The sequence below is a fragment of the Nelumbo lutea genome, chromosome 1 (assembly GCF_056320005.1).
Source record: "Nelumbo lutea isolate HS-2025 chromosome 1, American lotus-T2T, whole genome shotgun sequence".
Classification (NCBI taxonomy): Eukaryota; Viridiplantae; Streptophyta; class Magnoliopsida; order Proteales; family Nelumbonaceae; genus Nelumbo; species Nelumbo lutea.
In genome coordinates, this window is record NC_142684.1 from 157,839,751 (window position 1) to 157,862,414 (window position 22,664).

The 22,664-nt window shown below is 37.7% G+C and overlaps 1 protein-coding gene across 4 annotated transcripts in view; it reads right to left on the reverse strand.

Moving 5' to 3' along the window:
- Nucleotides 1-1,898: 1,898 nt before the first annotated feature.
- The window catches only part of TPR2 (Tetratricopeptide repeat (TPR)-like superfamily protein), a 31,380-nt gene continuing 10,614 nt past the window's right edge, over nt 1,899-22,664 (reverse strand). The window contains exons 6-9 of one of the 4 annotated variants that reach the window (XR_016103250.1): nt 16,652-16,775; nt 8,797-8,995; nt 2,470-2,559; nt 1,899-2,306 (exon numbers count right to left, since the gene is read on the reverse strand). Coding sequence is in view for 2 of the 4 variants with exons in the window: in XM_088957638.1 (XP_088813764.1) it covers nt 2,279-2,352; nt 2,470-2,559; nt 16,652-16,775 (288 nt within the window). In the remaining 2 variants the exon portion in view is untranslated. Of the gene's footprint in view, nt 2,353-2,469; nt 2,560-8,796; nt 8,996-16,651; nt 16,776-22,664 lie in introns of all 4 variants that reach the window. The other 3 variants (XR_016103249.1, XM_088957646.1, XM_088957638.1) reach the window with 3 other exon arrangements.

Here is a 22,664-nt window from a genome sequence, read left to right on the forward strand (position 1 = left end):
GTGGTAATGGACAACCAAGGATTCTCAGCTTGATGGGTAGGGCAGGGGTCCAAAACATTGGACCCAGTAATAATGAAGCACACTATTCAGGTCCATAGTAAAAACCCAATCGAGAATGTTTTGGTCTGAATCTGCTAAAGCGTAGCTGATGGATAAACAAGTACATGAGCCTTGATACTTGAAATGATACCTATTGGGTTAACATGAACCGGGTTCAAATCTGAACCGTTGAAACCCCTATTTAATATGATACCCACTGGGTCTGGGTGCATGGGGACCAAGGCAGTAGTTATTGTTTATGGGTAACCCAAGGCCAAGAGGGAAGCTCAATATATCACTGAATTGAATAATTCCAAGCAAACAATTTCTGAGTCTCAAGGCAACATTTTCAAACTTAGGACAAGTCCCAAACCTCGGCAGCCCTCTGGACTCCATCCTCTGTGTGCGTGCGTGAGGTGTGTGGATATGTGTTGACTGCAGAGTATTCAAGTCTGAATTGAGAATCTCCAACTTGTATCCAGCACGCAGTGATTAAAATAAGATGATGTTTTAAAAGCACAACCCACGGAAAGATTCTTACAGACATGTTGCACTCGAACAAAGAAAATAAGAAAATGAGATTCTATGTCCACCAACCACTAGCTGGAGAGGGGCTTGGAAATTGGAAATTGGAACCCTATGGTATATATATTAAAATTTGAATATTTTGACGGTGCAGAGGAAAAATGGTGGGTCCCACTAACGTGGCTTGACGTAAGTGAAACGCAAGTACAAGCTTTGCTCCATTTAAAATGATGAAAGCAGTGATGGAATATACTCAAGGGTCTTCAGAGTTCAGACCTTGCAAAGATGACATGGTGGAATCCAATTAAAAATTTGGAAATTAACAGAATTGGTGACGCCCTGAAGCTCTACAGCCATGAATTTACTCAACCAGTATAAAAGAAATGGGGGATGAGGTTGCTATTGGGGCTGGGAGGCCAATTAGGAAGCAATAGCGTGGATGTATCAGCAGAGTTTGAATTGGAAAAAAGAATGGAGCTCTGGACCTGATTGAATCTGGGCTTATTGATAGGGTTTCCATAGAGGTTCCGTACGTATGTAATGAAAACTACAATCATGGTATCATCAACTGTCCAAGAGAGAGCTGGGTGGGAACTGGGAGTCCGGGAACTAGGTACGGATGCCAATCCAAAGTCAAACCCAAGCTCCGATTGAATCAAAGTATCAAACTGCAACCCTTTGAATCTAATAATCCAACCCCAAATCATCTCCCATCCCATCTGAAAAGATACTGCATTTTCGGCTTTGAAGGTATAATTGAAATTTGAAAATGAGATCAATTCCCAAAGTCAAAGGCGCTATCATCCTGAGCAAAACATGTCTCACTCTGACCAATATATAAAAAAAAAAAACAAAGCATTACGTAATCCACCGTAGATGTATCTCTGGGCATGTCTCCTTGAGAATTCAAAGATCCCAGAAGTAAACCAAATACGTTCAGATTCAGAGTTGCATATGGGGGCAGCAAATGACGATGTCAGAAGCAGAACCAAGCTATTAATCTATGCAATTCAAAGTAAATTAATGCTGCTCAACCATTCCCAGCTCGGCCTCTTGGGCGAGTTGCGGTTGCTTCCTTTTGTTGTCAAATCGGTGATGTTTGCTTGGAAAGTCATAGGAGAGCCCTGAACTATTACAACAAGAAACATTCATCAACAATTGATCCAGGAGCTAAAAAATATGGAACACTTACGAAACAAGAAAGCTCAGTCTGCACTGAAAGTGACAGCATTCGTCATCATTGGCCTTCATACAGACGGCTCCTACATGAACTTGGAGATTCTTCATTACGATTAATACACAAATCGCCTCACAATAGTTGATCTGAACCCATATTCTGTCAATTTGTCAATTATCTATTGCTATAGATATATAAGCATTTATTACAGAATAATGCACTGATAAAAAAAAACCAAGTTAAAAAGTCATATACAAGTTCTCAACGCAGTAGCAGCTTTTCCATTTTCCTCCTTTTGGTAGGCCAGTTGGCCAAGGTAATACTAATAGTTGGACAATAGATTTATCAACTACCATTTAGATGCCGCTGTATTAATCAAAGTAAGTTTATCATCTCTCCAACCAAAGGCGCATTAATTTAGTAAACATGGTTCACGTCATTGCTAAATCTTGATACCCGTGAAAATATGGTCATGGTGGCCAGGCGTGAGATATAAGCTCATCTTTTCAAACCATGCTCTCTGCTGTTTCTGTAGTCTCATGATGGAGGAGCCCACTTCCCAGATCTGAATTCCTTGTAGAAGTTTGAGCCTTTTGAGAATACATAAAACACTGTTGACATGATAGAGAAATGCAAGAGAATAAACAAATTGCCCCTAATGGCAACATATATAGTCTCTGATGAGTAACATAGTGGCAAGTAGGTAGTTTAGCAAGAGGAACACACACCAGGGATTCCAGGGATAACAACATCTGGTTGCCTCAGAACACTGTGCAGTGTTTTCTTCTCATCTACTTTGATCCATTTATGGCCTTTACCTGAGTAATGATAAATAAAAGCCAATATGCATAAGATCCTTTTATCATGTAGGAAGTACGGATTGGAATAGTCGGCATGATAGTTAATATCCAGAATCAGACAAAAATGTCATTAAAGTTTCCCATGTACCAATGTCTGGAAAACCTGTCCTGACTCCTGACATTGAACTGCTGGGAACCGGTGATTCAGGTTTAGCAGTTAAACAATCTAGTTTAATGATATGGCCAGTGACTTCAGATTACATCATAAGCTCATTAATTAAATACAAAAGAAAATAAGGAAAAACATCTTTACTATAAAATGGGGATACTTGGCTTCACATCCAGATCACCATGTGAAAAATCTAATTCATATACTTTCTTCTCTCCTCATACACTATACTATTTCTTCATTTCTCTTCCACGTGCCATTCAACTAGTTTGAATAAAATGCAGAAATAAAAAGGAGAAAGTTTAATTAGATAAATAGGCTTCTTTTCCAGATGAACTTCCATATTTCAGACATGTAGAGGAATGATGTGGCCAGTCCATCATAAGAAACACCCAGTGGACGTGATTGGTTCCCCAGTCATCATCAATCCTATACCTAAAGATTTATTGGGGATTTCCTTAGAGATATTAAATATTGAATGTTTTAATTTTGTTGACTCAAAACATGTCCAAGGAAAGGCATAGCTTGAATATGTGCAGGAGATTTTTGGCTGGAAGTTGTCCCATAGACAGAATGAGGGGTGGAACAAGTGAAACCCTTTGGATGCTCCACTTGTACACAGGATTTTTGGGTTGTCTACAGACTTCATTTCCAAACACCACCACTAACATATGTATACCCAGATAAGACATAAAATAAAAAACAAACATCATTATTTAACAAAATATCATCTTTATTAAATCCAGCTAATACTACATTAGATATAGGAAAGAACCATAACAGTTTGAATGGTTCTTGAACAAATCAACAGTTCTGGACCAAGTGAAATGGGGTGATCATTGCCTAGGCCCGGGTTGGGCCTAGTACCTATGGTAAGGTAGCATAGGCCTAGGTCCACACCCTCTGCCTACAACTTTAAATATATGTTAACCAAATATAATATTTTATAAATATTCTGGGCTGGGCCAGGTCTAGTATTGGGCTCAGGTGCAGCCTGCAAATTTTCCAGGCCTGATGCAGCCCAGAAATTTCTGGGCTGGGCTAGAAATTATCACCCAAGTAAAAATGAAGCCCTTCTGGGTATTGGTTCACAGTCTTGAGAGTTCAGCTGTCAGGTTAGGTTCAGTCTTCAAAACAATAATATGGGCTCAGTAACCATCCATCAACAGTTACTGCCAAAGCTCTTAAATCTATTCCTTGTCCTCTAATAGCAACATTCAAACATAATTATAAAAAAAAAGCAACATTTAAAGAAAAGTGGGTGCAGTTACATGCTTGGAATCCTTTTCCTACTCATGGAATTGTTCTGGAAGAGTGGTTATATTGGCAATTTGGCATTGTACTTTTTGGACAAAGTATAGAACAACATAGTGAAGTAATTAAAAATCTCCAAATCATCAGTATGCAGAAATCATGTTACACAAAGGTGTCAACTAACTTTGACCTCAAATAACCATACCAAGATCATAAATTCTAGCATAAATTCTGATTTGGGGATTCTGCACCAATTTTAAGAAATTATAATAACTTCTGGATACAAATTTTAATTGATAATAAAACCCACCAAAGAATGGAAAATAATTTGAGTGGAATAAGGCTAACCGCTAACAAGGCCCCTTGGTTTTAGAAATCTGGTGTGTTGTAATGAATGATTCACTTGCGTGGGCCACCTTTTTTTATTTTCTTTTGTCTATTGCTGTTAGTCAGTTAGTAGGCCCTGTTTATTGAGCCTAATAATATTTTAAGTCAATAGACAACTGCTGTTACTAATTAGGGGAACTTTTGTACTTTTATGTGCTTTAGATTCAAATCTTAATAAAAGATTTAAGACCAACCAGAAGCAACTATTCTTCTGCCCCATTCTTTTCAATTCTTCTCTTCATCTTTCCCTCTAATAGGGCTGTTCATTGGTCGGGTTGGGTCGGTTTACTGGCGTTTTTCCAACCGACCCGACCTGGTCGGTTTACCTAGAAATGAAACTGAAACCGATCCAGTACTAAGTAAAACCAACCTGGTCGGTTTGAGTCGGCTTGGGTCAGTTTTGTGAATGATTCTCTCAGTGTGAACGGTAAAGGATTCAAGTCTAAGAAGCGAAGGCTGGATGCCTGGAAATTAAAAATGATTTGATGGATTAAAGCTGAAATTTTATATATAATATGTATATTTCTGAAATAAAGCTGAATATATATATATATATATATATATATATATATATTTCCACAAATATATATCTGAAATATATTATATATAACATATATCTAAGTCGGTTCGGGTCGGTTCGGTTTCGGTTTTCACACATAAAAACTGAAACTGAACCGAACCAAACCATTGGTTTATGTTTTTTGTAACCCAAAACCGACCGGTGCTGAAGAAAAACCGGCCAATTCGGGTTGGATCAGACCGGGTTGGTCGGTTTGGGTCTTGTTATGAACAGCCCTACCCTCCAAACCCTTGCAGGTTTGTAAACATGGTAGTAGAGCATTGAAGAACATTCTTTCATAAGACTGATCTGCTAATTGCATGTGTTAACATCAAACCATCAAGCCATCATTAATTTCGTGCTCATTTATGTATCTTTAATATATATTGATTAAATATGTATATATTTTTAATAAAACACAATTAACGAGACTTGAACCCTAGTCATTTATGCTAAATAGAAGCACCTTAACCATCTAGCCACCATTAACACATGTTATAAATTAAAAAATCTATTTGATGCTTTCTTTTTTGTAACTTACAATCAAACCTTTTGGCCCGTAACCAAGAAGATTTTCCTATTTTGTGTCCAGTCCAAGTCTTAAAACACTGATTTTCAGCATAAGGTGCCCAAAAGTTATTGATCAAAGGTTGTTCTCACTGCCTCAGATCTGATAAATAGGATGCTATCTCGGGTTTTTGGAATGATAACTCCATTCTCCATACTGTGTTCTAATCAACAAGATTTTCCATCACCACCTAAAGTCTTTGGTCATGTTTGCTTCATTCATGTCAAGGATCCTAAAAGAACAAAGTTGGATCCTAAAGCTCTTTGTGGTGTCTTCCTTGGGTATTCACCTACTTAAAAGGGCTATAAGTGTTAGATCCTATCTCCAAGAAAAAAATTGTTACCAAAAATGTTGTTTTCCTCAAGTTTCAATCATTTTTTATACTGTCCCAAAATCCTCTTCAAGGGGAGACTAGTCGGGTGGAAGAGAAATCTTCTTCCTTTGTGCCTTTTTCCCTCTCTTGATCTTCCATCTTCTTCTCCTAATCCACCTAGCTCTAGCACTTGTCCAGGTACTTCTAATGAGACTCCCATGACTTCCACTAATGATCCCAACACAGGTAATGATGGCAACGCCAATCTTGAAAAGAAAAGAGAGATGATGATGTTTTGGAGAAAGGAAAAAAGGACTCTCCCAATAATCCAACCTATGACAACAACAAACTAGACTTCAACTAGTCTAATCCAGTAATCCTATTTTTGATGAACCTAATGTTCTACATTTTGTTTCAGATTTGGATTTGTCTATTGCTCTCCATAAACCTATCTGCTCTTGCATTACTTATCATCCCATTTCTAATTATGTTTCCTATTCAACTTTATCACTTAGCTATTATTCCCTTGTTTCTGCTCTTTCCTCCGTGAAAGTTCTATCAAGTATTCTAAAATTGTAACTGACCCAAAATAGAGACGTGCAATGAATGAAAAGATGAAGGCTTTGTTAAGAGTCAAAAACTTAGGAACTAGTGGATCTACCGGAAGCGAAGAGGACCATAAGATGTAAATGGTTGTTTATTGTGAAGCATAAGGCAGATTAATTAGTTGAAAGAGATACAAAGCAAGACTGGTAGCAAAAGGGCTTACACAAAATGAAGGGATTGGCTACAAGGAAACATTTTCCATGGTAGCAAAGTTGAACACAATACATGTGCTTTTGTCCCTATGATGTAAAGGCTGCAGCACTTAATTGTGAAGAAGCACAAGACAAATCTAGAAGGAATGAGAAAGTGAAGAATTCTAGTGCTTCAATTTAGATGTTTTCTTGTTTTGATTTTGATTTGATGATTTCCTAGGTTGTTTCTCAATCAATTAATGATTTCTAGTGGATTACTATTGTTAGGAAGAATTTTACAGGGTATATAGCTATTAGATAAGGTTATTTTTGGGTTTTCTTACTATTTTGGGATAGGGGTATTTTTGTAATTTCAGAGTTTTATTGGCTGCCGACCTAAATAGAACCCCTATATAAGAACATTATTAGCTGCTGTCTAAGGAGAAAAAGAAGGATATTCAATTACTTCAAGCTTAAGAAATCTGTTTCTTTCTTTCTTCACTCTATTATCTTCATTCTCTAGAATTTCTCAAACAGTTTGGGTGATTTTTGCTGCAAAAATTACTAAAACAGATCTGCTAAACCTGTTCTCTTGCATTACCCTAGCTGGAAATTATTCTTGGGAATTACATCAATTAGATGCAAAAAAATGCTTTTCTGAAAGGAGACTTGTATGAACTATTCATGGACCCTCTTCTTGGCTATGACTTCTTAAGAAAGGTGTGTTGTGTGCAAGTTTAAGAAAGTTCTGTACGGATTAAAGCAATCTCCTGGTGCTTGGTTTGAACGACTTCGTAAATCCATAAAGATTGTGGGGTATACTCAAAAGTAGTGCGATCATACCCAGATTATAAGAAGGTAGGGTGATAACCCCACAATTCTTATAGTGTATGTGGATGATATGGTTGTGAGTGGAGATGATTCTGAAGAGATAAGAAGATTGAAGAAGCTTTTAGCAACAAAATTTGAAACCAAAGATTTGTGGCCATTGAGATAGTTTCTTGGGATTAAGGTGGCAAGGTAAGTGAAGGAATCTACATTTGTCAAAGAAAGTATGCTATGGATTTGTTAGAGGAAACTAGTATGATGAGGGAGTAGGCTAACTGATACTCCCATAAAATAGAATCATGGCTTGCAAGAATTAGAAGTTGAGGATTATCCAAACAAGGAGAGATACCAGATATTGGTGGGTAAGCTAAATTACTTGTCACTTACCCAACCAAATATTGCTTATGTTTGTCCATGTTATCAGCTAGTTTATGCATGCATAAAAGATTCTTCATATGAAGTTGCTGAATGGATACTCGGATACTTGAAGAATGTCCAAGGAAAGGTATATTTATTGTTCAAAAAACATGACAAACTTGAAATTGAAGCCTTTATTGATGCTGACTAGGTTGGCTCTATAGGGGGATAAAAAGTCTACATCCGCTTACTTTACATTTGTCAAGGGGAACTTGGTTACATGGAGACATAAGAACCAAAATGTAGTTGCCAGGTTGAATGCAAAAGCTAGTATAGAGTCATGGCTCATGGTGTAACCAAGTTGTTGTGGCTCTAGGTTCTAATTTTCAAGATAGGGATGAAGAATACTGGTCCTCTCAAGTTTTTTTATCAATAATAGAAGATTCATTAATTGATTAAGAAAAAGATAATACAAGAGAGGGAGCTAAAATATCTCAACTCCCCACAACTGTCAATGTACACCCAAAATACAAAAGCAATTACAATTGAGACCAAAAAACAACTCCTAATCACCCCTTGCCTAGCTAAGCCATTTGCAAATGAATTTGCACTTCTCTATACCCATGTCAATCGAACACCAATGTCCTTGGTCAGCCACTTAAATTTCCTCTTTTCATTGTTGAAGTTACAAAGCCTAGAGTTGTCTTCTTTTAGCCAGCTAACTACAGTCTCAGAGTCTCCTATGATCAGCTTGTTTATATGCTAGTCTTTGGCCCTTTGAACCCCTTCTAGAGATGCTAATAACTCAGCCCTCAATGAGTCTCCCACTCCAATTGGACCAGAATACATGGCTATCACATTCCCTTTTTCATCCCTTATAACTCCCCCTATTCCAAAAGGCCCTGGATTACCCATGTTGCTGCCATCAAAATTCAGTTTGGTAAAACCAAGAGGTGGGGGGTTCCAATAGGAGCTTGAGACCTTTCTGACTAAAGCTGAATTTGCAGTTTCCTTTCAATTTCTAATCAGATCATCTACTGAAAATTCTGCAAACAGATTCAAGGTTTTCAGCCAATGAATTACCTTTATATGAATATGAGTCATTTCTACCACTACTTTTACGCTTCTCTCCTTTTCTGAGAAGATCCTTGAATTTCTTTCTTCCCAAATAGTCCAACACACTACAGCCCTAACATATCTCGACATAATCTTTGCCCTTTTTGTTGGCCAGTTGAAAATGGAGAAAGCAAACAAACTTTGCACATTCGTTGGGGAGTTCCACCTGCACCCAAACAGATAAGTAAACCATTTTTTTTTTATCAATAACACTTTCATTAATTCATCAATAGAATATTTACAATAGGAAGACAAACATGCTTATCTTCCAAGAGCAACAAAGAACATCAAGAAAAGGAAAAAAAACGAAAGAGAAAAGAAAGAAAATACACTAAAGTTACAGCTTGGCCCAAAAAAGTGAATCCCTTTCTGCCCCTTGTTTAGCTAAATCGTCAGCTAGGGAATTAACCGATCTTTTAACCCAACGTATCTTAACTTCCATCTCCCGCACCAGCCACTTGAATTTCCTCCTCTCATTATTGTACTTCCATAAGCCATTGTGATCTTTAATCAGCCACCCTATCACCACCTCTGAATCCCCTTCAATTAAGAGTTTCCCGATGTTCAACTCCTTAGCTTTTTGGACTCCTTCCATAACTGCAAAGATCTTAGCTCTAAGGGAGTCACCCACTCCAATTGGACCTGAGAACATGGCAGAAATGACCCCATTTTCATCCCTAAGAACACCCCCAATCCCCGATTGTCCCGGATTTCCCCTGCTACACCCATCAAAGTTTAGTTTCACGAATCCACTAGGTGGAGGGGTCCAAGCCACACTCATTATTGGCTTAGTTTGTGTGCAACTTGCAATTTCACCCCACTTCCTCAACATGTCATCCACAGTGTAATCTGTGAAAAGCTCCAAAGATTTCAGCCACTGTACCGCCCTAATATGAATGATAGCCCTCAGATCTGCTCCTCTCTGAGCTTCTGAGAATATCCTGGAGTTTCTTTCTTCCCAAAGTGTCCAACATATTGCAGCCCTTAGTCCTCTCCACATTGTCCTTCCCCTTTTTATCTGCCACCTGAAAAAAGAAGGGGAAAAAAGGCCTTGCAAGTCTGATGGGGGGTTCCAACTACAACCAAATAGGGACAAAGCTCATTCCCAAATTGACCTTGCAAAATGGCAAGACACCAGTATGTGAAAACCAGTCTCCCCATCCGCTTTACAAAGAACACACCACTGAGGTGACAAACAAGTATTGGTCTCTTCTTTTGGAGTAAATCACCAGTGTTGATTCTTTCCAGATAGGCTTCCCAACAAAAACTACCAACCCTAGGAGGTATTGCTCTGCACCAAACCTCATCAACAAGAAAATGAGGGAAGGTGGGACTGGTGGACTGACTTAAGACTTTGAAGAAAGAAACACAAGTAAAAATGCCATTGGGAGGTGTCCAAATTCTAGAATCCGCCCTAGTGGGGTCTAAGACAACGTTATCAAGAATTGCAATAAGGCTCAAAATAATGTCAAAGTCTGAGTCCCTCAAATCCCTTCTTAGACCCAAGTTCCGCCCAATCCCATAAATGGAAGAGGACGGGGTGGTAAAAGGCGAGATTGGCTCATTTTTCAAATCAGAAAGAGCAAACAAAGAAGAAAACCGATCCTTTAGAGGGGCACTCCCCACCCAGGTTTGTTCCCAAAATTTTATGGAGTTACCAGAATTCAAATCATACTTGATATTATGGGAGAAAACTGGTAGTAGGTCATGAATGGCTTTCCAAGGAGAATTGCTTGTGGTCCTAGCTCTGATTCCAGCGTCCCATCCATTATGCTCCAACCCATGAATACTTGCCACTATTCTAGCCCAAAGCTTCTCCTTCTCTAAGGGGAATCTCCACAACCACTTTCCCAACAGAGTCATATTCCTTCTCCTAATATTCCCAAGCCCCATGCCACCACATGTCTTACTCCTACAAACTATCTCCCAGCTCACTCTATGATCCCTCTTTTCCTCTCCCGGTTCCCACAGGAAATCTCTCATTAACTTCTCCAATCTATTAGCAACCTTCACTGGGATTTTAGACACCAACAGGAAAAAGATAGGCAAATTAGCAAGCATGGCCTTAATAAGAGTAATTCTCCCACCAAGAGAGAGGTAGTTCTTTTTCCATGACACTGGTCTTTTTTCGAACCTTTCCACCACGGGGTTCCAAAAGATCTCTCTCATGGGATTATCCCCTAAAGTCAATCCTAAGTAGTTCAAAGGCCAACCCAAGACTTCACACCCCAACACTTCAACATTCTCCCTGATCTCTCCCTCCTCCAAATTCACCCCCACAGCACAACTTTTCCCAAGGTTAACTTTCAAGTTGGATATTTGCTCAAACAGTTGTATCACCGATTTCAAATTCCTAATAAAGCTCACATTACTGCCTTCACAAAACAGAATCGTGTCGTCAGCAAACTGCAAGTGAGTAAGAGGGGTTTCCGCCCTCCCAACTCTCCAACCTCTAATGAGCCCCCTAGAATCTGCTCTGTGAATCAATTTCCCCAAAACCTCCGCAATTAGAATGAACAAGAAAGGAGAAAGGGGGTCTCCTTGTCTTATACCCCTACTGGCTGGAAAGAAGTCTACCACTGTCCCATTCACTAGCACTGAGTAATGACAATTCCGAACACAACCTATGATCCACTTACACCATCTAGCCCCGAACCCAAATTTAGTCAAAACTTTCCTCAAAAACTCCCAGTCCACCAAGTCATAAGCTTTTTCCAAGTCCAACTTACAAACTACTCCCTTCTTCTTATCCCTCTTAAAGTTCTCCAAACTCTCATTAGCAATTAAAATCTGATCAGTAATTTGTCTTCCATTCACAAAAGCTCCTTGGTAGTGTGCAATGATATCTGGCAAAACCTTCTTCAACCTCAAAGACGACACTTTTGCAATGATCTTATACAAGCTATTAACCAAGCTAATTGGCCTAAAATCCTTCGGGTGGGAAGCATCTTTCTTTTTTGGAATTAAGGCCATAAATGTGGAGTTCACACCCGAATTGACAATTCCTCTCCTGTAAAACTCCTCAAATACCTGCAAAAGATCATCTTTCAAAATGTCCCAACAGTCCTAATAAAAAGCCATTGTGAACCCATCCAGCCCTGGGGCTTTTGTTCTATCCATAGAAAATACAACCTCCTTGATCTCTTCTAAACTAAAGCTTCTCTCCAACCTTCTCCTGTTCTCCACCCCTACATCTGGCCAATCCAATCCTTTTACCCACACCCTTCTACACACAGGCCTTTTTAGGATAGATTTGAAGTGCTCCACACAAGCCCCGACAATCTCCTCTTGATGCACTAGCTCAACTCCATCTACTACCAATTTGGAGATCAGGTTCTTCCTTCTCATGCCCTCTGCTTGAGAGTGGAAAAACCTAGTGTTTCTGTCCCCCTCTTGCACCCATTTACACCGAGATTTTTGCCTCCATCTAATTTCCTCCTTGTGTAGGTAGTCCTCTAACTATCTTCTTAAATCTCTCCTGAGCTCAATGTCTTCCTCTCCAAGTTCTCCCCTTTCTTCTTTAGAGTCAAGGCTTTCAATCTTATCCAGCAGATCTCCCTTTCTGTTTTCTATCCTCCCAAACTCCACCAAATTCCACTCCTTGATTTTTGCTTTCAAAAATAGAAGTTTCTTATGGAATTTCATCCCCTCCCATTCCACCAATGGGTTACACTCATGCCACCACTCCCTCACTTTGTTGTTAAACCCTGGGTGGAGTAACCACATATTTTCAAATCTAAAGGGGGTAGGACCTCCACGCCTTCTTTCCTCCTTACATAACACTATGGGCCAATGATCGGAGGTCACCCTTGGACGAGCTCTAGAAGCCAAGGATCCCCAATGAACTTTGTAGAGGACACACCAGTGAGGAGACAAATTACTATTGGGCCTTTTTTGTTGAAGCAAATCTCCTATGTTAACTCTTTCCAAAAAGGCTCCCCAACAAAAAAACTTCCCACCTTTGGGTTGACACCACACCTCTTTAATAGGGAAAGACATACCGAGAGGAACAGTCGGCTGTATTTGGGCTTTAAAGATAGAATCCCAAGTAAAGGAACCTGAGGGAGAGAGGGTCCAAATTCTACTATCTACCTTTGTTTGCTCTAGGAAAACCCCATCAAGGATGGATAATAGGGATAAGGTACTATAGTGGGCTTTAGTTATTGGGCCTAATATTACTTTAAGTCGTAAGATAAGTGGTGTTACTAATCAGGGGTATTTTTGCACTTTTATGTACTTTAGATTCAAATCTTAATAAAAAAATTTAGGGCCAACCAGAAGCAACCATTCTGCTGCCCCTGTCTATTCAGTTCTTCTCTTCATCTTTCTTTCCAAACCTTTGTAGGTCTGAAAACATGGTTGTAGAATGAGATTCAGAAGTGGTGCTGGGTTGGCTTCCAATCTATCATGAGGTTTGAGATAGAATATCCTTATTGGGTATAAAGAACTCTGTTTTTTTTTTTTATCGGCAACAAGAACGAAGCTTTATTGATTAGATAATAAATTTACAACTACTTGAGTAGCCTCGGCTACTCCAGAAGACAGAAGAACAACATCAGAGAGTAGTCTTATATTACAAAGAAGCCCAAAAGCAATTCCTTCTATTAACCCCTTGCTTGGCTAAATGACCAGCATGTCTTTTGAAAATCTTTTGAATTTTCTAAACTCATTCCTGAACTGCCACGGGATCTTTGTCCTCTTGCTTCAGCCAGCTTATGATCACTTTTGAGTCTCCTTCAATCACCAACTTTCTGAGTCCTATCTCCCATGCTTTTTGAACTCCAAACACCGCTGCCCTCAACTCTGCAACCTTGGAATCCCCTTCCCCTAAAGGTCCAGAGTACAAGAAAACCCATTCTCCTTTGTCATTTCTTATTACCCCTCCCATTCCAGCAACATCGGGTTGCCAAAACAACTACCATCAAAATTTAGCTTGAAGAAATCATTCCCTGGAGGCTCCCACTTTCTCACTTGTTTCTTCTTTGCCAAAGAAGAAGCTGCAATAACTCCCCAATTTCTTGTAATGTCATTAACAGTAAAGTATAAAGAACTGTTCATACAATATCAAATGATCTAGCAACGTAAGGAATGAACAGATAACAACTTTTATGGTGAACAAACGGGGTTTGTAATGTAAATCAAGCTATGTAAGGGAAGGAAATTAAGAGATGTAGATTAGTCAGCCTTGCTGGGCTATTCTTAGGGGGTACTGACTACTGGAACTTGTTCTAAATATTGTTCTTTCTACATAATAAAAAAATCTGATTATTCATAAAAAGTGTCTTGTGGATTTGTAATGTAAATCAAGCTATGTAAGGGAAGGAAATTAAGAGATGTGGATTAGTCAGCCTTGCTGGGCTATGCTTAGGGGGTACTGACTACTGGAACTTGTTCTGAATATTGTTCTTTCTACATAATAAAAAAAATCTGATTATTCATAAAAAGTGTCTTGTTAAATATAAAAAAAATAAGGAAACCAGAAACAGCTCCAAAGAAAGAAGAGGGTTCCACCCTGTATAAGATACACAAAAAGAGCCCATTTTCAAGACTTCAACAAGGACTCAGAAAAAAACAGTTCATAATACGACCTTCTCTCACAAAGCAATTAGCTGTCCAATTATAGTTGATCTTGAGACTCAAAAGGGGTTTTATCCCTCCAAGAAGATAAGAGGACCTCCATAGACCCAAAGAGAAGTCCTTTGTCCAATGAATCAGAATCTGATTATCACCCTCTATGGTAATCATCTCATACCCCAAGTGCATAAACTTGGAGAGGAGAGAAAAGAGCCATTCTCTAAAGGAGTTGCCAAAATTTCTACCAAGTCTCTTACAAAAAATTCAGAACTAAAAAATGGTAAAATATTGAACATGAGGTCCTCTTTTGGTTTCAACCAGATTTAAAATATTGAATTAATCACTAAGATAATGGCAGTTTAACCATGTGGCCCGAACAACTCTGACTTCAATTCTCTTGTTGTTTTCTAAAGAAAATGAAACTTCATTCATGGGGACTTAAAAAGATGAAATAAAATATGTAATAACAATAAAACAGATATCATGTTGTTGTCACTTCTTTACCAACTGAGACAATTCACACCTTCAATGCTAATGGAACTCATTAAGCAACAATTTAGTCCACATGAGAAAGTGATTTAGGAGGAATAACACCAACCAGTTGAACCACTTGTAGGGAGAATATTTTAGCTTCAATAGATAGAAGACAATGAATTTAACCAAGGTGTACACTTAGCTGAGGAACAAAACACACAAAGAACATGCCTTCTCAAAGGGATCGTGCTTAGGTCTAGCCAAGGTGCAGACACGTAGACCTTGAAATGCACCTTGCCCATTGCCTAGGTGCGCATGAGGAACACCTTTTAAATCACTAAAGAGTAAAGAGTTCTCTAATAAGAATCATTTAAACCATTTTGAATTTGAACCTTTAAGATGGTTAACCCATTCCAACAACACCAGCACATTAGAAACTCTTAAAAACCAAGAATAACCTAAACAAGAAAAACCCAAAATTTGTGATATTGCAACTCAAGCATGAGAAACTGAGGAATTAGGAATCCGGTTTCTTCCTCAAAAGTTCTTTGTGGAGAGCCATTGCCTTTGGCAAAGTGTGGATGCAGTGAGAATTTTTTTTTGGACTAAAATTATCCTTTATTTCTTTGTTTGAGAAAGGGTATAAAAGTCATTTTATTATAGCTTTAGTGGCTACTAAAACTCCCATATTTATGTATTTAGTCCATCTCTAATTGTAAGGTTGAAAATGTAACTTTAATTATTACTTTCCACCTCATTTAATCTCCTCTCATTAAGTCTTATACTTAAGGTATTAAATCTCATTTTCTCTTATTAAATCCTATATTTAAGTTATTTTTCACTAATAAATGCTACTAGTTAGATCTTTGTCAATATTTTTAACAATATAAACCCATATATTTTAAAGCTGACTCAAAAACAAAACCATTTTTGTCCAAGTGGTGGCAAAGCAATTCAATCATCTGAATCAAATTGATCAACCTATAAGTCATACATAGGTAATAAAATTTTTAAAATAGAAATAAATATAGAAAATTACAAAAATGTAGAAAAAATTAAACACATTTATGATATTTTTATTAATCAAATTAAAAAAATAAAGTGTAACATAAAAATTATTTTTATTGATAATGAAAATGAAATACATAATTTAGAAACTGGCCAAAAATGAAACATAAAAATTAATAATAAATAGTTCAACTTTTTGGGTTAAATGTGTTAACATTTAATTTCATAAATAAATAATAAATTATAAAAATTATAAAAATGAAAAAATACATAAATTTTGCAAAAAAGCATTCAGGCAGATGCATCATATCATATATTTATCATACTAAACAAAAAGTAAGTGTGACATATCATAATTATTTTTACACACAAAAATACAAAAAAAAATGAACAGATATATAATTAAAATTATAATTTGAGCTACTACTTTTCACCTCATTCAATTCCCTTTATTTAAATCTTACTTTTCACCTCATAAATCTTACATTTTTATGTAATCAGATTTGGATTTTGCAATATGCATCCTATTAATAATAAAAAATATAAAAATATAAAAACAAAAATAAAAAATACATAAGGTTTATAGAAAATTTTGGATATATTATTATCATTATCATCATCTAGAGTTACCACATGCACACACTTACTATATATATATATATATATAGAGAGAGAGAGAGAGAGAGAGAGAGAGAATTACCACATGCACACACTTACTATATATATATATATATATATATATGAAACAGATGAAGAAACATAATACCTGAGCTCCAGTCCTGTTGTGCATCTTTTTCTTCATCACAACCAATATCTACAAGAGAAGCTGGAGTTCCCTCTAGGAAATGCCTAAGAATTTCAGTCTTTGACAAAGGAACTGCAGAACCAGCCTGAGAAATCAAAAGTGGGAGAAATTAAAACTTAGAAATTTAGGATGCAAATTAGAATTGTAAAAATCCAATCCAAGTCTAGATATAAAATTTTGGGTGGTAGAAAAGAGAGAGAGTTTATTTGGATATTCTAAGTTTGGAAGGACTTGAACTAAAAAATTAATGCTTCAAAAAAAGAGAGATGCATATATAAATTATACGAGGCGACCATACAACAAAATAACCATATATAATGAATACGACTAAAGGAGACAAAGGCATTATAGCCAAACAAGATACATTAACATGTAAATGTGATTTTGCAAAATATCTTGCATTGCCTCGATAATTTTGTAAGTTTATATAATAAATATCAAGCTTTTAATCCTAGGCACCAAATGCTGAACAATTCTACTTTGAAAGTTGAATTTCAGCATTGGGTAATTCACCTGCTCCATGCTAAAAGATGAAGTGGTCCAATGCTTGGTGACTCTTACCCCTAGATTTTTTTTTTATTTTGATAATCAACAGAAATATTCGTTAAAGAGAAAAAAGATACATGAAAAGAGCTCAAGACAAGGAGAATAAATACAACTGCTTCAACCACTTAAGCCAGCCCAAGCAAAAACAGAGAAAAAAGAAAGAAGTTCTTACATAACAGCCTGGCCCTAGGCATCCCCAGTCCAAACTATCTCTGCTTACCCCATTTCTTGCTAACAAGTCAGCTAGCATTTTAGCACACCTAGAAACCTAGTCAAATGAGGCATTCAAAGAGGCACCTAAAGAGTAAACCAATCTCACCATATATCTAAACAATCATCCACAATCCCCCTCCACCTCAACATTCGCCCAAGCCCTGCTGCAAGCTCAACTTTATCCCTTGAAGTAAGCCCATTAGTTCAGCTCTTAAAGAATTTCCATACCCAGCTGGACCTGAGTAACTGAGCAAAATATTGCCTCCAAAATCTCTTACCACTTCCCCCACTCCAGATTCCCAAGGGTTCCCTAAAAAGCAACCATCAAAATTCAGTTTGCACCTCCCTACCCCTAGAGGGGACCACCACCACTCTCTGAGGCGCCCTGGATTGCAAACCTGCTATGATATTCCACCCTCTCAAAGTCATTAATATTTCCACCATTGAATTCTTTACAATATCAGTGCCCAATGCACAACCCTTATCATTGTGAGTTCAATCACTTCCTCCACCTGTTTATATTTTTCATTAATAATTATAGCATTCCTCTCATTCCATAGACCTCTTAGCACAGCCCCCTGCACACTGCCACAAAATTTTCTGCCTTCAAGTGACACACCTAATTATATTGAATTAAACAGGTCCTTAATATTAGTAGGTGCTACCCACACTTCCCCAACCAAAGAGAAAAATACTGTCATACCTGCAAGGCATAGGAACAATGCACAAGAAGGTGGTTGGTGTTTTCCCTGTTCTTCCAGCATAAAGCACACACATGAGGAGAAAGAAACCAATTCTTCCACTTTTTCCGAAGTCTCTCATAAGCGTTTATAATTATTTATTAGCAACACAGAATTTTATTAAAATTTAATGAAACAGGGATTACAACAAGAGGTTGTTAGAGCCAAAACCCTTTACAATGAAATATCCCACCACCCTGTTAACATTGAGTCCAAAACATGTGATGTCTATGTACTCCTTGCTTAGCTAATCCATCCACCAAGTCATTAGCAGACCTTCTAACCCATCTTACATGAATGTGCATCTGTCTTGATAGCAACTTGAACCACCTGAACTCATTTCAAAATTGCCATAACACCCCTTCTCCACTTTTCAACCAACCAATGATTATCTTTGAGTCCCCTTCTACAATCAGCCTTGTGATTTCCATTTCCTCTGCTTTTTGATTCCCAGCAATAGCAGCCATGAATTCTGCTCTTTTTTTTTTATCAATAACAGAAATTTTATAAAAAGAGATATAGAAATTACAACCAGAAGGGAAGGGTAAAAAGACTTAACCCTCCCTAACAAACTGAAAAAATATATTACAATATAGCCCAAAAAAGATTTAGTCTTCCCACCCCCTGTTTGGCCAAGGTATCAGCCATAGAGTTAGTGCTCCTCTTGGCCCATTGAACCCTTACAGACATATTCTGAGTTAACTGAGTAATTTTCTTTCTTTCATTAGAGAACTTCCACAAGCTGGACACTTCCTTCTGCAACCATTTAATAGTCAACTGAGAATCTCCTTCCACCAACAAATTACTAATATTCAGTTGTTTAATTCTTTTAAATCCTTCTAGAGCTGCCAAGATTTCAGCTCTCAATGAGTTCCCCCCAGCCTATAGGTCCTGAGAACATAGCAATGATTCTACCTTCCTCATCACTGAAGATACCACCTATACCAGAATGGCCTGGATTTCCTTCACTGCTACCATCGAAGTTCAATTTGATGAAACCCGGATCTGGTGGAGTCCAAACAAGTCTAAGAGCTGTGGACATGGGAGCTGACCGAGCCATGAATTCTGCTCTTAATAATGAATCACCTTGATCAATGGGTCACTGTTTTGATCATAATTCACAAAAAAAAAAAGAACTTGAGTAGAATTAGGGTTTCCCTATTCAGGGTGTATAAGTATGCACTATGTTTGCTAAAACCCCTTAATTATATTTCTTAGGAAATACCCTTTGATTTTGATTTTATATGAAAGAGTTACTTTGTAAGGGTTAAACCCAATAACAGGTATAAGCAGTCCCATCAACTTGGACTCTTAGTGGGTTATACCCATAAGCAGGCCCCACATTTGGTAGATAGGTCATGGGACCCACACACTATTGGGTACTTATGTATTTTAAACTTACACATCTTAACAGCGAGTCCCATTAATCAGTAAAAGTGGGACCCACTATACTGATTTGGTAATGGACATGGCCCACTTTAATGTTTTAACAGTTGGCCCCACAAATAAATGAGACCCACTATACTAATGATAGTGGACATGATCACATGACCCACTTTGATATTTTAAATTTAATTATTTTAACAGTGGGACCCACTATGATGACTTGCTAGTGGGTGTGGCCCACCTTAATGTTTTAAACTTGAATATTTTAATAGTGGGCCCCACTGATGGGTGGGACCCACTATGATGGCTTGATAGTGGGTGTGTCCCACTTTAACATTTTATACTTGAATATTTTAACAGTGGGCCCTGCTGACAAGTGGGACCCACTATGTTAGTTTGATAGTGGGAGTGACCCACTCTAATATTTTAAACTTAAAAATTTAATTATAGGCCCTGTTGATAAACGGGACCCGCTATGTTGGTTTGATAGTGGGTGTGGCCCACCATAGTTTTCAAGGTGCCAAGGCGAGGCTAGGCGACCATGGGGTGCCCAGGCGCCTAAGCGCCTAGCCCTCGCCTAGGCGATAGAATTTAAAACTAAGGCTTGCCGATGGAATTTTACCCCTTTTGAACTAGTTTTTATTGGTTTTATGTATTCTGCACTTACTTTTGTGCTTGTATTTCTTGCAGTGTTGCTTCAAGTAGGCAAAACAATATAGAGTTGCAACTTACAAGTTAAAAGTTAGAACTTGAAAGAACTGAAGGGGGGAGAGCCCCTATTTTAGATCAACAATACATAGGGAACAAATACTAAAATAAAAGAAGAAAATGAAAAAGAAAAGTAGGGGGCGGAGCCCCTGTTCTAGACCCAGAAAATCTGGTGAAAAAATATTTAAACAAAAGAAGAAATATGAAGAAGAAAAGAAGGGATGGAGCCCCTGTTTCAGAAACCAATGATGAGAACAAAAAAAAAAAGCTGAAAAAATGGAAGAATTTAAGAACAAAAGAAGGGGGTGGAGCCCCTGTTCTAGACCCAGAAAAGCTGGTGGAAAAAAATACTAAAATAAAAGAAGAATATTTAGAATAAAAGAAGGTGCGGAGCCCCTGTTTCAGACACCAATAATGAGAAAAAAAAAGCTGAAAACATGCAGGAAATTTAAGAACAAAAGAAGGAGGTGGAGCCCCTGTTTTAGTCCAATAAAATGATTCAAAAAACTTCGAGAAAAGATACAAAAAGGAAGAGGAGAAAATGGGGCGTAACCACTGTTTTAAACAAGGAAACAGAGAACAAAACTAATGGAGGACTGTGTGGGAACAAAACTAATGAAGAAGAAGAAGAAAACTGATTAACTCACCTTGACTTTAGAGGACTGTGTGGGAACGATGGAGGCTGTTGTTCTCTCATCTTCCACAGTTCGATACTTCGATTCTATTGTCAATGTGAAACCCTCGAAGATCAACTTTTTTTTACTTTCCTCAAAACAAAAGCATGATAACATGCAAGCAATAGGTTCTATTATAAAAACTAAAAATAAAATATTTTATATTTTATATTTTTTTATTTAATAAATATTCATATAATATATATTTGCTTCAGCCCACTAAGCATGAGCCTAACATAGTTGGCGTTTGGGCGAGGCGTTCTTTGAAAAGCGCCTAGTCGCCTAGGCGTCGCCTTGACAACTATGTGGCCCACTTGAATATTTTAAACTAAAAAAATTCCACAATGGGACCTGCTGATAGGTGTGAACCACTATGCTAATTTGATAGTGGGACCTATTGCTAAATGAGCCCCACCAAATCAGGTTATTTAAAACCTGTATGACAGTGGGTATGGCTCACTAGAGCATTGAATTCTTATTATTAAACTCCCCCTTTTTATAGTGGATGGGACCTACCAAATCAGAACAATCTAACTTGTTGTAACAGTGGATGGTCCATTGTTGACCTTTTGAGGTGGATAAGATCCACCGAATGTGATAGTGGGTCTCCCAATTATTAATTTCTGATCATTAGGTCCTATGGGTGGGACCCATCAAAACAGAATTGTGTATTTGTTACAACAGTGGAGTATTCTTTTGAGGTGGATGAGACCCACCGAATATGGTATGCTAAATATTGGCTTTTTTTTGTTTTGTTTATTGGTATCAATACACTTGCTGAAATACTTGGCAGCTCATTAATAACAGTGGGTCCCAAGTATGAACTTTTGTTTTCGTTTTTTTTAATCTATTGTAATATTGGGCAGTCCACTGAGAGTTCTGTTCTTTTGAGGTGGATAAAATCCACCGAACAGGACAGTGAGTCCCAAGTACTAGCTTCTATTTATAATCTGTTGTAACAAACTGAGAAGCCCACTGAGAATTCTGTTCTTTGAGGTGAATAAAATCCACCGAGCAGGGCAGTGATTCCCAAGTATTAATCTTTTTTTTTATCTGTTTTAACATTTCTTTTGTGGTGGATAAAATCCACCAGATATAATACAACCAATCAAAGAAAGAGAGAGAGAGAACTCTAATAGAACTCTAGAGATAAGATTTAGAGTTCTAATAGAACTCTAGAGAGAGAGAGAGTGAGGGAGAGAGAGATAAGGATTGAGAATAGATAAGGTTTAAAGGGATAGAAGATAAGAGACCAAAAAAAAAATCTGGATCCTCTTCGATCAGCAGAATTGCAGTTCTCTCTTCTATTTTCTCTCTTATTCTCTCTCTTCTCTCCTTTCTCTCTTCTTCTCTTCTCTCTTTTATCCTTTCTTCCTCTATCTGCCGCCCATTTTTCCTCCCCTCACTCCCTTTTATGGAGGAGGCAGTTATGGGTAGGGAGGTTAGAGCAACTTCCCCACTCTTCATACGTCGGGTGGCTGCTTAACTCCCCCCATAACTAGAATAATTTAAAATTTAAATTTATGTGAAGTGGGCCAATTGTATATATACATATATATATATATATATGTACGTATGTATAATCCTAAACAATCCCGAAAACAGACCACAAATATTTCCACCTCCATCTCAAATCACTCCTCCAATTCCAAATGGGCCTGGATTGCCTAAGCTACTTCCATCAAAATTAAGTTTCATCCACCCATC